This window comes from Berghia stephanieae, chromosome 7 (genome assembly GCF_034508935.2).
Source record: "Berghia stephanieae isolate SIO BIC M18660-M18661 chromosome 7, UCSD_Bste_1.3, whole genome shotgun sequence".
Taxonomy (NCBI): domain Eukaryota; kingdom Metazoa; phylum Mollusca; class Gastropoda; order Nudibranchia; family Aeolidiidae; genus Berghia; species Berghia stephanieae.
The window spans coordinates 62,723,673-62,741,172 of NC_088366.1; the positions used below are offsets into that span (position 1 = coordinate 62,723,673).

The 17,500-nt window shown below is 34.4% G+C and overlaps 1 protein-coding gene across 2 annotated transcripts in view; it reads right to left on the minus strand.

Annotated features, from left to right (window-relative positions):
• The window catches only part of LOC144977628 (ankyrin repeat and SAM domain-containing protein 6-like), a 28,307-nt gene that overhangs the window by 9,052 nt on the left and 1,755 nt on the right, over positions 1-17,500 (minus strand). For both annotated transcript variants that reach the window (XM_078923039.1, XM_078923040.1), the window contains exons 3-16: positions 16,124-16,587; positions 14,363-14,407; positions 13,345-13,552; positions 11,767-11,864; positions 10,966-11,095; positions 10,478-10,511; positions 9,021-9,170; positions 8,382-8,498; positions 6,688-6,837; positions 4,389-4,671; positions 3,247-3,349; positions 2,220-2,397; positions 1,301-1,358; positions 96-163 (exon numbers count right to left, since the gene is read on the minus strand). In XM_078923039.1, coding sequence (XP_078779165.1) covers positions 96-163; positions 1,301-1,358; positions 2,220-2,397; positions 3,247-3,349; positions 4,389-4,671; positions 6,688-6,837; positions 8,382-8,498; positions 9,021-9,170; positions 10,478-10,511; positions 10,966-11,095; positions 11,767-11,864; positions 13,345-13,552; positions 14,363-14,407; positions 16,124-16,587 — 2,086 coding nt within the window. The remainder of the gene's footprint in view (positions 1-95; positions 164-1,300; positions 1,359-2,219; positions 2,398-3,246; positions 3,350-4,388; positions 4,672-6,687; positions 6,838-8,381; positions 8,499-9,020; positions 9,171-10,477; positions 10,512-10,965; positions 11,096-11,766; positions 11,865-13,344; positions 13,553-14,362; positions 14,408-16,123; positions 16,588-17,500) is intronic.

Genomic DNA, 17,500 nt, shown 5'->3' on the forward strand with positions numbered 1-17,500 from the left:
GGGTTACACGGTACAAAGTTCAATTCCTTTTGCTTAAAATATCACTGCATGATGAAAATCACATTTATATTTCTGATGCTTTACATTCAACTAACCTCCTGCTCTTCAAAGATTGGGTTGTACTTCTCCAATGATAACTTTTTCATGATGCTTGCAAGTTCGTCTGAAAGAAATTTTTAAAATAAACAAATAGAAATTACAGTCGTTATTCCTTGTCATTCACAAAACTTGGAATATTACCCTGACTCTAAGTTTAAAAATAGAAAATAAAAAAATTAAAAATATAAAAACCCAAACTGGAGTATTTACACAACACAATATCCAGTAAATATAACAATAATAATAATAATAATAATAATAATAATAATAATAATAATAATAATAATACTCATTTATACAGCGCTCATTCTCGTGTAAAACACAAGATCTGGGCACTTTACACAATAAATTATCAATTTTGAGTGAAAAAAACAAACAAAAAAACCCAAACAAACAATGCAATGCAATGAATTCACAGCCAAATCAAGGATTCATAGCGTCAATAAAAGCAAATACAGTAAAGATATGTCTTGAGATTCTTTTTAAAGGCAAGTAAAGACTTGCACTCCCTCAGACCACGTGGTAGTTCATTCCAAATCTTGGGGCCGAAACAAGCAAACGATCTAAGTACTTTTCAATGGTTCCCTAGACAAAAGCAACACTTAACGTGTAGAACGAAACATGACACCTGAAAGACCATAAAACAATTTCAACAGTTAATAAGCTATTAACGACCCGATAATACTAATTTTACACCTGATTAAGGTGAGAGGATGTCAGTAAAGAGCCTTTTCCAAGGTCCCACTTTGCGCCACTTGAAGCAGGATTCGAACCAGGGATCTAAAGGTCCGAAGGCAAGTGTCATACCACAAGACCGACCACAAAGCCGGAGAAAAGAGTCATATTTATTTTTGTAACTGGAATTTTTAAGAAATGTGATATAAACTAATGAATACAACTCTTCATACATTTAAATCCCAAATGGAAGCGATCTATATTCATGTTTTCGTCCAACCAAGTCATCAATCACATTGGATATTACTTCAGAGATGTAAACGTGGTGCTTTGTTTATGAAAGTTGTAAACATACCTATGTGTCAAGCTGAACAAAATGATCAATCGTGATGTTAGATATTTCTCAAACTGTGAACACTTTTCATTATGTGGGTCATTTTTAGCACACTTTGCAAAGTGACCAATGACCTCGAGCACATGGAAATGTAATATAGATCATGCCCATTGGAGAGCTTCATATCCTTACCATCGTGTCCCTCTCTTTCCTGCAGGCTGTCCAAGGCTTGAGGAGCATCTTCAGCACTCTGTGTCAGTAGAGAAATAATTATATATCAAAAATTAACTGGGAGTTTCAAGCTCGAAATGTGGGTGATCGGAAATATCTTAATACTTATAACCTACAAAATTATCTGACAATAACCAGACCACTTGTCGGTTTTCACGAAGGCAGCAGTAACAGCCGTGCAAAATTAACTTAATTAAAGTCTGTGTCGCTTCGTGGTCACAGCTCTTGTGATGAGGTCAGAAGTGGGATATGTAGCTAATGTTAGAATATAATTAGACCCTGCCCTGAAGGATTTACACAATAACCAACAGTGGAACTGGGGGTCTTAGTATTAACTTGATAGAGCACTCACTACTCGTTTCACAAGCAAAGTGACAGATGTAAAAAAAAATTATTGAGCTTTTATATAGCACTAAATGTGCTCAAAGCACTTTACCAGGGGTCCCTGACCAACAGCAACACGTAACATGTAGAACGAAACATGACACCTATCAAGCAATACTACAATTTTTCTCCGGACAGAGACTTTCTGTTAACGACCAGGTACTCATTTTACACCTGAGTACAATGAGAAAATGTGAGTAAAGAGCCTTTTCCAAGGACTAAACTATGCGCCGAGTGCGAGGCTCGAACTCAGGACCTTCCGATCCAAAAGTGAGTGTCATACCACTTGACACATAGGTGTAGTTGAGATTTTTTCTTACCCATCTGTTCCCCAGTAGCAAACACTTGCTATTGCAAAAATTCCCTATTAATAAAACCAGTAATATAAGTTTTCTTACAGTTGATGTTCTTGATACTGATAAATATATTTTGAAAATTCGATGCTTTAACTGGGGCCCCTTGCTGATAAAATGCAATAAGTTTTTTTATCGCTTACCTTACCAGGAGTCGGGGAGGGAGATGGGGTAAGGGTAGAGGTGGTGCTTCCCTTAGAAGAGGTGCTCCTACCCCTGGATGATCTTTGAGGTGTGATGGAGGAACTTCCACTGGTGGAACTGTTAGGGGAGGTAGTGTTGGACATGGTGCGGAAAGCAGATGGCATTGTATTGGCTTTGCTACAGGTAAAAAGGAAGAAAAAAATTTTTCGTCATGAAAACCACATAGGCCTTATAAAAAAAAATAATTTTTTAATACAAAAATAATTGAGCTTTATATAGCGCAATATCTACTAAATCTTAAAGTCAACTTCTGCTTAAAGTCAACATATTTTGTTGGTCCCATACTTTCTGTTCCTTATCTAAGTGTGTTCCATGGATAATGTATAAAGTCAAAATATAATTATAATTATAAGCTTTATATAGCGCAATATCGACTAAATGTGCTCAAAGCGCTTTACAAGGGGTCCCTGGTCAACAGCAATATTTAATATTAGGATGGGACATGATGCCTGTAAGGCGATATTACAATTTTTCGGATAAAGACAACGCTGTTAACGGCCAGGTACTCATTTTACACCTGAGTACAGTGAGAGAATGTGAGTAAAGAGCCTTTTCCAAGGACTCAACTATGCGCCGAGAGCGAGGCTCGAACTCGGGACTTTCCGATCCGAAAGCGAGTGTCATACCACAAGACCACATAGCCGCACAAGAACGTGCTTTGAATTAAATTTTTCTCTTTATTACTTGAATTTCTGACTAAATATTTGTGAAATGAGCGCTTATTTTGTAACCTGTCACATTTTGATGCCTTATCATTTATACCTTTTTATTATAAAAGCTCAATATTTCTTTGTTTTATTAAACCCCACATGATGAAGATAAAGTGGGAGAGGGTGGAGGTGAAGGTGGAGGAACCGAAGGAAGAAAAAAAAAAGGGGGGGAAGGGGGGGGAGGGGGAGGAGGAGGAGCAAGAGGAAAAGAAAAGAGGAGGAAAAGATCAAAATAGTAGTTGTAAACCTTACATACCGTGGCATGAATAATCGAGAGTGATTGTTGTGTTGGGGAAGGAAGGGTGAGAATCTTGGTGTTGGAATGTTTGATCCTTGGACAAATGGTCTAGGGCTGAATTCTGAAATATAGCATTAAACAAAATAATAAAATACTGCAATCAATATATCACTTAACTCAAGCTTAATTTGTCTTTCAACATCTTTTCATTTCTTTAAAAATTCCTTATTAGAAATGCTGCCAATTTAGTTGCATATAAAAAATAAATAAAAATAAAATTCCCTTTATTCATCCCATAGGGGAAATTTTTCTCTAGCGCAGGGTCTATTCCAAGTGAAGACTGGAATTACCCAGGCATCAGCCGCAGTGCAGCGCCGCAAATTGAGCTAGGGTGAGGTGACTTGCTCAAGGCCACACAACGCAGCAGCGGGTAATTGAACTCGGTACCTTTCGGGTAGGAAGCAAAGACCGTACCACTGAGCCACGCTGTCCCCTAATGATCATGAACCAGCATTCGTGACAAGATCGATGAAGAAAGTTCAATATTCCAAAGAAGATCATAGTCAGCTATGTTTTACCAACTACACAGTGCATTTGCTTTAATAACAGACCTGCCAAATTGAAACCTTCAAATTCAGTAATTTTTATGTCAATTTTTAGTAATTTGACAAGGAAATTCGTAATTTCTGAAATTGTGTATGAACAATCACAATATTATTATTATTATCATTATTATAGTAGTAGTAATAGTAGTAGTAGTAGTAGTAGTAGTAGTTATAGTAGTAGTAGTTGTAGCAGTAGTAGTAGTAGTAGTAGTAGTAGTAGTAGTAGTAGTAGTAGTAGTAGTAGTAGTAGTAGTAGTAGTAGTAGTAGTTCTTCTTCTTCTTCTTCTTCTTCTTCTTCTTCTTCTTCTTCTTCTTCTTCTTCTTCTTCTTCTTCTTCTTCTTCTTATTATTATTATTATTATTATTATAATTATTATTAAGTATTAATAAGAATTTAAAATTCATAATTTTCCATAAAATTTCGTATTTGGCAATGAAATCTGTCTAAAATTCGTAAAACTACGGAAAATTTCGTAAAATTCGGCAATGTATGTAATAAGGACAACATGATTATCAAGATCTAAAATCAATATGCATGGTTATGTGAATGCATACCTGTGCTTAGACTAGAATCGGTGGGTCGAGTTTTCCCAGCAGCCAGATACTTCCTGTGAGCGGCCATCTTGGTCTGCAGGGCAGTGATGTTGCTGCTTCCCCCAGAAGAGTTTGGACTGTGATTGGTGTCGTTGTTGTTGTTGTTGCTACTATTGCTGCCACTCGTGGTGCTGTCACCGTACTTGACATTCTTCAGACTAGAATCCTCTAGAACGGACGATGGGGTTCTTGGGGGGTCGAGGGGGTTGGGTACCTTCATGGGGAGCCGCATTCCACTGGATCTCTGATGAAAAAAAAAAAAAATTAATAAATTACAAAGCAATTCTTGTGCCGAGTCGTTTAGAAGAAGATTTGAGTGTGTGAGAGAGCATGTGTGTGAGATTAATATGGAACAGGTTGATAGTGAAGCAGTGCTGCCAATCCTGGCCCATGAAAGTGTGTACGATGGAGATCCAAAATGAGTAAGATTTTGAAAAAAATGCGTTGTTTGGTTTTGTTTTTAAGGGTTTTACGGCGCTTTCAACACATTTAGGTCATATCAGCGGCAGTAAAAAGAAAGAAAATCGGATAGTGAAAAGATTCTAGATGTACAATAATAAGGATTTGAGGAAAAAAGTAAGACAAAGGGAAGTGGTTCAAATAGGGAACAGATGTAGATTCCAAGAGCATACCACCAATGTACTTGAGTTTGAGATCACATAAATGTCTCATCCATACGATAGCACAAGATCCCACCAAGAGGAACACACTCAAATGCTTACATTATACATTCAAAATAACAAATATAGTAATACATAACAGAGAGATGATTTACAAGGAAAATAATATCCTCTCCCAAAACAATAACTATGCAATTGACTGCTTCCCTCCCATCAGGACTCCGGCCAGGGACAGGACAAAACCAAGTAATCTCATTCCAAGACAAAGACAGAAAGTATGTTGGAAAACAGATATAAGGAGATAGAAGACACAGTATGTACCTCCCTGCCCACTATGGGAGGTCAGGAACCCCACCCAGAAAAAAATGCGTACAATCCTGCAATAACGATAAATAGCACTAAATTTGATGATGGACAATTAGACCATACTGGCAATATCATAATTGATAACTTAAATCAATGAATAAACTTACTCTTTATAGACAATATATAAATAGTATCCACTTCCAGGATCCACTTATAAATCTGATATGACCCACCCAGATAATACTATATTGAACTCCCTATATGAATGTCCAGGTCAACAAACAAATCATAGTACACTAAAAGAGTGTATGACTGTTAAAAATGAATGAATGAATGAATGAATTTATATAGCGCCTAGATCCACAATGTGCTCAGAGGTGCTTTACAATATACAAAGAAAACAAAACAACAAATTAATAATTTAATCATAAAATCTTTTTAAAAATATAAAAAATTAATATTACGTACACTCCTGAGTAAAATGTGAACAATGAGCAAAAATGCGTAAGAATACGCATTTTATACGTAAGGTTGGCTCCACTGCATAATCAGACCTGCCAATCCTTCACATTCCAAAAATGGAATCACAATGTCAGAAAATAGGAATTTGTTACAAAATATAAGAATTTCTTACCAATGAATAATCTTTCCCTCTCTAAATTACCACCAATTTTGCCACCAAACACATAAAGGCAGTATTCTGGCACAGCTGGCAACATTATCAGAGTTAGGTAATGGAATGGAGAAAGAGGGGAAAGGAGTGCAATTAATTTTCCTACTTTGCTCCATTTTGGCAATCATTAAATTAATTCTAACATTATTTTTTGAAAATTGGAATTTCGAAATATGCAAACAAAAAAATATATATATTGTTCCTCTCAAAAACAACTAGATATCAATATCAATCCCTTTCTGGATAAATAATAATGAATCAATGAAGTTTATTTCCTTTTGAAATTCAGTAATCAACAAGTATAATACAAAAATATTTACACCCATTTCCCTTAGTCTCAGTTTCTACTATCAGGCCTGAATCTGCGACCTGAAAAAATTGCCCGAAAACCAGCGAGATGTTTGGACAACGTCGAAGCTTTTTCAATATAACATGAGCAAAGATCCCCATGTCCTGGAACATTTTCTTAGAATTTTACCAATTCAATAGGCTGTGAAACAAAGTGAAAAATTTTAATTTTTTATTCTTTTTCGGAGGAGCAAAATTGCTGGAAATGCCGGCATTGGTGGAAAATTTACAGGCCTGTAATATGTAAGAAAGTGAGGGCAAAAAAAATCACGATGTGGCTTCTAGCAAAGACTGGTGATTAAATAGTTCTTACTTCATCCCCAGACTTGTACTTCCTGTAGTTTAGGGATAGCCTCGGGGCGATTTCCGATGAATCTAAGGAGAAAGCAGGTGTTGGGAGGAATGGTGGGATGACGGGCTTCAGAGTGTCACTAGACATGGCCGAATGGGAGGAATTGATGTCCTGTATCGAAATAAAAGCCGAGAAGGAAAAATATTTCATCAAAGGGAATCTTCTGTAGAATTGGAAACTCATAAATGTGGCCCACCATCTCACAACGGTTTTATATCGAGATGAATAGGACCTCTAAAAGGGAATTTATAAACAAAATAAGAGATATGAAATTAAAGCGTTGTCAATGCAAGAAATACTATTTATTCTCCAACACAAAGTACAGAAATTAATCCCAAATTTCATATTTGTTACCTTGAATCCAATTTCCAACACCTAGTTCATCCCGATATAATACTGTTTTGAAAGGATGGGTCACAAATGTTAAAAAAATCACTCTCCACTCCTTGATATGGATTTTACTCATCTTTCATCCAATTTTTAAAATGGGTATTATTGCTTACTACTTACTGCTTTTACTATTTTATATCTTTCCTTACAATCCACAAAAAAAAATTAAAAAAATAAAATGATAAATATAAAAATAATGATATTAGTCTTGAAATAAATAAAAAAATTGAAAAAAACAAACTTTTATAAGATTTTATAATAATAATAATAATTATTATAATAATAATAATAATAATAATAATAATAATAATACATGACATTTATAACGCGCATTTTCATCACTGAGTGATGCTCAATGCGCGAAACAATAATACAGTGACATCATTATACAAATGGAACAGTATACATACTACATCAACATAATATCACTATATAACAGTGTAATAACTAAACATAAAGTTGTTAATACAAAATAGGTTCATAATACATCTACATAGTATGTCACATACTATATTATTTATAGACATTTACAACAAAATCATCTAAAGCCTCAAGAAGATTCATTGCTTCGAGTCTTAACAGCTAAGAATTGGTGTCTGCCGTTAGAATAAATTAATTGTTGAAATAATGTCAATACAGAACTCACTGCATCCTAGCACAATCTCGGGAGAAGCCAAAAAGTGTGCTAAATCTGAGTATGCTCAAATCCCAATGTGGGAGGTAACAACTTATTATTACATATATAAAAAATCGGTCACCCGACTCTCCAGTGAACCGTATTGCAGGGCCTGCTGTAATTCCGTGTACCAGAATCCAGTGAGTATTGTAAAAAATCATTATCGTCATGTCGTATTTTATGTTGATTCATAAAATGTAAATCATTTGAGTTAGACCAAGGACTTCTTCTTTTTTTTTAATTTTTAAATTTAATTTAATTTTTTTTTTTTTGTCTTCACGATTTTATTAACCTATCTATTAACCTATTAAACAACTAATCTATTAATTAAATATTTAGATGATCTTACATTATTATTATCACCATTATAATTATCATTATTATTATTATTATTATTATTATTATTATTATTATTATTATTATTATTATTATTATTATTATCATTATCATTGTTTGCTTTGCTTTATTATTAATTTTACTTACTTGATTTGTTGATGGAAATATTATATTCTTGTATGAGTTATATTGGCAATTGCCTAAAAATAAATATTTGAATTGAATGGAAATTGTAATATAATAATAACAATACCAGAGTATAGAGGGAGGCACTTTGTCGTGTCTCCAATAACATGTTGTCATAACTTGTCAAGGTGAGACCTGCCCCGCCAGTTGTGTTGGCGTAATTCTTGCGTTCCAATCTTGCTGACTGTAAAAAAAAAAATTTAAAAAAACACCTCACATTAGCCTGATATCAGAAATTCATTCAGCTCTTTTATTTTTTGCTTTTTCCACATTATATTTTGAAATTATATCATCCACGATAATAAACAGTGTTATGATATATCAATATGTAATGTTTTTTTTTTTAATTTAAGCATGAAAATGCCTTATATTAAAATAATAGAACCACTCTCTACACAAACTGCAATCTAGGAAAATATATGTTTTTAAAATCTATTCTCCTTAGTCCAATTTTACTGCCTTAATAAATTGAACTGACACTACTATCATATTTTTGAGCCAAATGCACATTTTTCTATTTGGGTTTTCGTGACTCTTAAGTCAATAAATAAACGTTTTATTACAAAACCAAGATATATGACGAGATAGATTTTTAAAAATATAGGAGCAAACAGTTTTTTAGACTCCTGTAAAATTTGTTCTTTGATATGAGACCCTTTGTCTTAAAACAGCAGATGGGATCTAAAAGACTAAAAGGACTACTTACCTGTACTTGTGAAGGAGTATTATTCTTGAGTCTAAGATCTTGTACAGATGTAGACGTTTCTAGATTTAATGGGGCTAGACGGTTGCCTCCGGTGAATGTCCGACCCAGCTTCAGATTACGAAATCTGTTTGACATGCGATTCCACCAACCCTGGAAACATAAATTTTCCAATAAATCAACTATTTCTTTCTTTAATAATAGTAATAATAATAATAATAATACTAAATGCCAAAAACCTCAACTTGACCAACCGTAAGCACACTAACCAGTGTGCCAAAAGACCAATATAGCAGTGATACTCACTAAATATACGTGTTTTACAAAATAAAATAAAAAGTGATATTCGATAAACAGAAACTTTAGATATAAACAAATAAATAACTTAATCAGGAAACATCTATGATAAAAAAAATAGGTTTGCACATTTTTCTTAAAATCCACATCGCTGTCCACAAGCCTTACTGATAAAGGAAGTGAGTTCCAAATAGAAGGACCTGCTTTACAGAAAGATCCATCACCGAAAATAGGCAGTTGTGTTTTTGGCACGTATAGTTGCTGGATCTCCGATAACCTGAGCTGATGAATTTGATGGGTAGGGGACAACAACGATACTTCAATGTAGCTCAGAGATCGGGAATTTAGTGCGTTGAAACAGAAAAGGGCAATTTCGTATTTGATTCTGGCTCAAATGCAGACATGCCAAATTGAAAACTTCAAATTAATTAATTTTTTGTTCAATTTTTAGTAATTTGACAAGGAAATTCGCAATTTATGAAATTGTGTAAGAATTATTATAGTAGTAGTAGTAGTAATAGTAGTAGTAATGGTGGTAGTAGTAGTAGTAGTAGTAGTAGTAGTAGTAGTAGTAGTAGTAGTAGTAGTAGTAGTAGTAGTTGTTGTTCTTTTTCTTCTTCTTATCATTATTATTATTATTATTATTTAAGTATTACTAAGAATTAAAAATTCGTAACTTTCCATAAAATTTCGTATTTGACCATGAAATTTGTCTAAAATTCGTAAAATTACGAAAAATTCGACAGGTATGCAAATGGGCAGCCAGTGCCGTGTTCTGAACACAGTTTTCACATGTGTTTTCTCATGTCGACCAATACCCACAGCCCTTCTTTGTAGCCATGTTTTTATATTTTGGAGTATATCAACTTTCTCATCAAGAAGGCCCTTTACCAGCAAATTACAAAATAGTCCACGCGTGAGAGAATGAGAGAACAGAAGAAGACTGCTTTAAGTAAGCGGGTTGGATGGGAGGAGCCATTCTACTTAACATTTCTTTGTGATAAATTCCGATGAACAAATAATTTCATTGTTGAACTTTTTGATTTTAATATTAAATTTTACATACTGCTTTTGCTTGAGACACTTCAAGGACAGTTTTAGACTTTAAAAAAAAAAAAGAAAAAAGATTATCACTTTGATGTTTCCTTCCCCCTCACTCGTACCTTTAGTCCGCTTTTCTGACCATCAGCATCTAACCTGGAAGTATAGAAATTGAATACCACAAACAAATCAACACCACTAAATAAATGATCGTTACCCTACAACACAATTTCAATAGCTTATGAAAAAGTCATTTGTCACAATGAATTATTATGTTATCATTATCATTACTGGTATTAATATTGTTATGATTACCATTACTGCTATTATCATTAATTTTATAATTATTATTATCATTATAAATATTATTAATATTATAATTATTATTATCATTATAATTATTATTCACATAATAATTAATATTATCATTATAATTATTAATATTATCGTTATTATTATCATTATAATTATTATTAATATTATAATTATCATCATCATTATAATTATTATTATCATTAAAATTATTAATATCATCGTTATTACTATTATCCTCATCATTAAATGGATTAATAATAATGCCATTACCATCACCTGATATTTCAAAGCTTACCCTAGATCAGGAGGGAGTGATGCCATGACTTCATTGCTCAACTTAGGCCTGACCTTCTTGTTTTTCTCTACTTTCGTCACCTGCATGGCCTTGGCTGCCAGCTGACGCAGCAACTCTGTGTCAACATCATCTGGTTGGTTTTTAAAATAACAAATACCTTTATATACAATGTATTCAAATCTAATGATTGAGAGTGAATATAAGCATTAAATCATCCCAACTATTGGGTAACGTCTGTGGTATAATGGTCTGTCCCCACGAAAAAATGTTGCTAGCCTTTGGAAAGGACGCCTGTAATTAATTGTGCGGCTAGGTGGTCTAGTGGAATGACACTCACTTTCGAATCGGAAGATCCTGGGTTCGAGCCTCGCTCGTTGAATAGTTGGGTCCTTGGAGAAGGCTCTTTACTCACATTCTTTCACCGTACGTACTCAGGTGTAAAATGAGTACCTGGCCGTTAACAGCGTTGTCTCTGTCAGAAAAACATTGTAACATCACCTAACAGGCTTCATGTCCCGTCCTAAATGTTAAATGTTGCTGTTGGCCAGGGACCCCTTGTAAAGCGCTTTGAGCACATTTAGTGGATATAGCGCTATATAAAAGCTCTTTTTTTTTTAAAGCACATTCAACCAGGGTGGACAGGGTGGTCAGAAAACAAATCTTCAGTTCATCCAGGATCAATGTCATATCCTTTGCAAGTGAAAACATCGTTCTACCAATTGAGCTATCAAGAAACTGAAACAAAACAAAAAAAAAACATACTTTATTGAATTACTATTTTTTTTAAAAAAATGATCTCACCGATCAAAGATGCCATATCAAAGGCAGTACAGCCATTCTTTGCTTGGATGTTGACATCAGCACCAACAGACAACAAATACATCGCCACATTTTTTTTCCTGATGAAAGAGGGTATTATATATATATATTGTATGTGTGTATTTAAGAACAATTTATTTAGATGAAAAAAATCGGTTTGAGTGACAAGCACCTTGTAAGCATGTTTGCGTTTCACAATTTTAGTAATTTGATTTATTTAAACTGGAGAGCACATAAAACATCAACTATTTCAGGGGTATAGAAAATATCAGAATTCCTTTAATTGCTTCCCAGTCCTTGGGATAATTAATGGTAAACAAGCATAAATAATAGATGACAATAATATATGAGTGGCTCTAAAGAACATATTCTTTAATAATAATAATAATAATAATAATAATAATAATAATAATAATAATAATAATAATAATAATAATGATAATAATAATGATAATAATAATAATAATAAATATGATAATAATAATAATAATAATAATAATAATAATAATAATAATAATAATAATAATAATAATAATAATAATAATAATAATAATAATAATAATAATGATAATAATAATAATAATAAATATGATAATAATAATAATAATAATAATAATAATAATAATAATAATAATAATAATAATAATAAATATGATAATAATAATAATAATAATAATAATAATAATAATAATAATAATAATAATAATAATAATAATAATAATAATAATAATAATAATAATAATAGATCTTTATTGTCCATAAATATGCCAATTTGTCATTTAGTTACACTTGTTATAACGTTATATGATAACTATAACATTGAACAGAGATTTCACTCCTACTTATTCTCTCTCTCTCTCTCTCTCTCTCTCTCTCTCTCTCTCTCTCTCTCTCTCTCTCCCTCTCTCTCTCTCTTTCTCAACGAAATTGATTGACCATTACTATAATTCAGTTATAGACATTGGATAGACCTTCAGAGCCATTAGGACCGTGGAGCCGGAGTTTGTCTCAGTTTCCATAACAGAAAAGAACTCAAAAAGCAATTGTTTGCTACCCTTTGGAGAGGATATTAGTCTATTGCAAAATCCTTTCCGCCAGATTGAACAGAAGCAACTACCCAATCACTGCTGGGTGGACAGAGGGGTCGTTAAAAAAAAATCTCTAATTCACCCAGGATCAATCTTGGTCCATTTGCGTGTGAAGCAAATTAAATTGAGCTTTTATATAGCGCAATATCCACTAAAATGTGCTCAAAGCGCTTTACAAGGGGTCTCTGATCAACAGCAACATTTAACATGTAGGACGGGACGTTACGCCTGTCAGGCGATATTACAATTTTTCGAACAAAGACAACGCTGTTAACGGCCAGGTACTCATTTTACACCTGAGTGTGGTGAGAAAATGCGAGTAAAGAGCCTTTTCCAAGGACTCAACTATGCGCTGAGCGAGGCTCGAACCCAGGACCACATAGCCGCACAGCAAGTGCTTTATCAACTGAGCTATCAGGTTTCCCAGTCATACACGTTAAGAGGGATAAAATAATTTGCTCGTATACTTTACCCATGATACGTGGCTTGCATGAGCGCTGTCCACCCACTTATCAAATCCTGCTTGTTGACGTCACACCTGTTCAGTACAAGCAACTCTGCGATATCAAGTCTTCCTGTCATAGAAGCAAACATCAGGGGTGTGGCCCCGTCTTGAGGAGAGTGGGCATCCTTCTGACTCAGGTCCTGTCCTAATATCTCGTGTACTCTTTGTAAGTCGCCTGGTTGGAGAAAAGGTGAAATCATGATAAGGTCGGATTAATTACAGAGATGCCAACCTCAAGAAGCAGAAATGTTGACTGTGGGAGGAAAAACTGAGTATTATTATTTAAAAAAACAAAACAAAGCATAATCATGACACTGTATGCCTTTTAACAATGAAAATGACAGCTTGCCAAAAATCCGTAATTTCAAAGACTCTTGTATATTACGTTTTGGCACCAGTTTTCCATAAAATATTAGTAATTTTCATAACAGCGGGCATGTCTGTGATTATACTGTGACAGATTATACAAAGAGATGGCCTTTTCCACTGGAAAACCACAATTAGTAATTTTAATTTTAAAATTCCATTTTTCCATTTAGACTTAATCTAAAACATTCTACTCCATAAGAAAAAAAAAATATATTTGCTATCAAATCATCAAACATGCTAAACATGTGAAAAAAAAAATTCCATTAGTTTAAACACTAGACTACGAAAAGTTAAACGTAAATACATTAATATCCATATGACCGTTTCTCTGAATTGAAAACTTTGAATACTGTAATTGTTCGAGGAAATCTGACAAATAGTTTTATTTTCCAGATTGTTACATTCAGTTTTGTTTTAAAAATTGTGTTTGTGTTGGCAACAACATTCCGTTGAATATTAGTTACAAAATTAATATAATTTCTATACACATACATGCAAGCTTCAAAGATTTAATTAATATTCTAGAAAATCCTTATTTGAAAAAGTAAACATCCACCCACGTCTATAATGCAATTTATGATTCGTAAAATTCCAAAATCCCTAATATTAGGCTTACCGTGTTTGGCTGCCTCGATAATGTCAGGCTTGATATCACCTTGAGCTGATAGGAATACATACAAAATAGTACAGCCATTAAAATAACAAAGACTACATCAATACCTACCAAAAGACCTTAAAGTTCTAATATGGTCCAAACACACACTCTTGATGATATCAAAGTTAATTAGAAATAGAATTTTAAACCCGTTATTTCAATTTCTATATCAATCTTTGAATTTTAGAATAGAAGATATATTATTCTCAGCCAAAGATGGCATGAAATTTATTTTAATTGAATTGTACAGTGCGGCTATGTGGTCTTGTGGTATGACACTCGCTTTCGGATCGGTGGGTCCTGGGTTCGAGCCTCGCTCGGCGCATAGTTGAGCCATTGGAAAAGGCTCTTTACTCACTTTCTCTCACCGTACTCAGGTGTAAAATGAGTACCTGGCCGTTAACAGCATTGTCTCTGTCCGAAAAATTGTAATATCGCCTCACAGGCGTCATGACCCGTCCTACATGTTAAGTGTTGCTGTTGGCCAGGGACCTCTTGTAAAGCGCTTTGAGCACGAATAGTGGATTTTGCGCTATATAAATGCTCTATTTTTTTAAAAAATGTCTTACTTGGTGGGTTTATCAATGATTTACTGTGCACACACTATTTTTCTATCTCAACAACTAATTTGATGTATAAGAGAGGGGTGAAAGAGTTTTTTGTAACACAGTCTGATGAACGAATCTGTCTGTTAATTACAACATAGCAAGATATTTGATTCTATTGTAATCATTGAGAGTCAATTGACCAAATTTCTTGATTAGATTAGATTAGATTAGAACAGATGGCCTTTATTGAACGAAAATCTGATTAAGATTATGTTGGGTCTATTGTGTACTCTTTGAATAAAGTTGGTTATTATCATTAGGCAAAGAAGCAGGATACTTGAGGGGCACCAGGCCATAAACAGTGTTGTCTTTATTGGAAAAAAAAATCATAAAATCTCCAACAAGCCTCGTGTCTCGTCCTGCATATTATGTGTTGCTGCTTGCTTAGGACCTCTGTAAAGTGCTAGCACATTAAGTGGATATTGCGCTGTATAAATGTCAAATATTTTTTGCTTTGTTTTTTTTTTATAAGTAAAAAAATAAAAAACAAAATTCCCATTATTTATCCCAAAGGGGAAATTTGTCTCAAGGATCTATTCAGTGGGAAGACTGGAATAAAACCAGGGGTAAGCTGCAGTGCTGTGCTGCAAATTGAACCACGGCGAGGTGACTTGTTCAAAGCCACTCATGTCAGCGCAGTGGGTATTCTGACTCTGTACATTTCGAGTACGTAGCAAAGACCGTACCACTGAGCCATGCTGCCCCATGAAGTACATTAAACGTGGGGAACTACAAAAATTTTTTTGTTTTAATTGAGCTTTATATAGCGCAATATCCACTAAATGTGATCAAAGCGCTTTACAAGGGGACCCTGGTCGACAGCAACATTTAACATGTAGGACGGGACATGACGCTTGTTAGGCGATATTACAATTTTTCGGACAAAGACAACGCTGTTAACGACCAGGTACTCATTTTACACCCGAATACGGTGAGAGAATGTGAGTAAAGAACCTTATTCAAGGACTCAACTATGTGCCGAGTGCGAGGCTCGAACCCAGGACCTTCCGGTCCGAAAGCGAGTGTCATACCACTGGACCACATAGCCGCACTACAAAGTTATAAGGCAGTGACTTTTGTGCTAATACCGTGACCATGGTAATAATATACTCACCAGACTTTGGTTTATTTGTAGTTTTCCTGTCCAAGTATCCCCTCACTTCCCTTTTATCCCTGCTAATCGCTACTTCCAAAGCAGTGTTATCACATACGTTGGTCACATTAGGATCCCCTCCCCTCTCTATTATGATCTGTGCCGTGGTCATGTGACCGTTCAATGCAGCGATCATCAACGGAGTCAAGCCAGTGGAGGGTGTATAGAAATTAACATCACAACCTCTATCCAACAGAACTCTTAACACCGCATCATGTCCGTGTTGTGCAGCCACCAACACTGGTGTGAACTCACAACCATCTGCAATGTTGTTGAGATCCAAGCCTGAATCGATGAGAAATTTGACAGTCTGCAGATGACCTCCCTTTGCAGCTAAAGTCATGGCGGATGCCCCGAATCGTGTCTTGACGTGGATATCAGCTTGATATTGGACCAGCAAGGCAACGACATTAGTATGGCCATATCTTAAGGGTACAAAAAAAAAGAAAAAAAAGATTGATTTTGATGAGAGTAGAGTCAAAATATCTAGGCGTAATTTAACTAAAACACTATCTAAAAAAAGTGACCTCGATACAATAATTACAGTCAAAACTTGCTATACCACTCACAACTTAACATCGGTGAAGACTGTGTCAAATGCACAAAAAATCTATTTTACCACCCAGTTTGCCAAGGTTCTGAATTAACTCCCTTAAAGTTAAAATGACAGTCCATAAATTAGGACAGGAAGGATCTGACCACTGGAAACCACGATTTATAAATTAAGGGCGAGCTGGTTAGTCTTGACCACGCGCATGCCCTAAATCGGGTACACAAGCTAATTGTGTTTATGAATGGGTTTTTCTTTTTCTTTCTATATTTATTAGAATAGTACAAAAGAGCACTTGAAGTTGATTGGTTAATACTTTAGCTTTGCCTTTGCCCTTCACCTCATCATGTGTGGAAAGTTTGTGACCTTTTAACCAACAAAAAGAAAGCCAGAAAGTTACCCCCCCCCCTCCCCCCACACCCACATAATTAGCAAGGGATTGGAGAGTAAGATAGCTGGTTTTCATCAGAACAAAGTCAAAGAGAGAGTTTGAACTAGTGTGTAGTTTGTAGAACTTTCTTTTATTGCATGTCTGTTAATCTAACACAAACACTCAAGAAATAATAGATGATAATTGACTTTTAAAGCTTTTTAATCTACTCTTCGTAATCATCTGTCTTATGCTAGGTGACAGAAGTCCTGTTAAGCTCGGGTGTCACAGAGATGATCGGCAATACATTAACTTTTTAAAAATTGTAAAAACTCTTAGTTATTCTTGGTATTTTAAACTATATCGATAAAATATTCAACTTTTAGAAAATGCTTTTGAATCACAACTTATTTTTAAA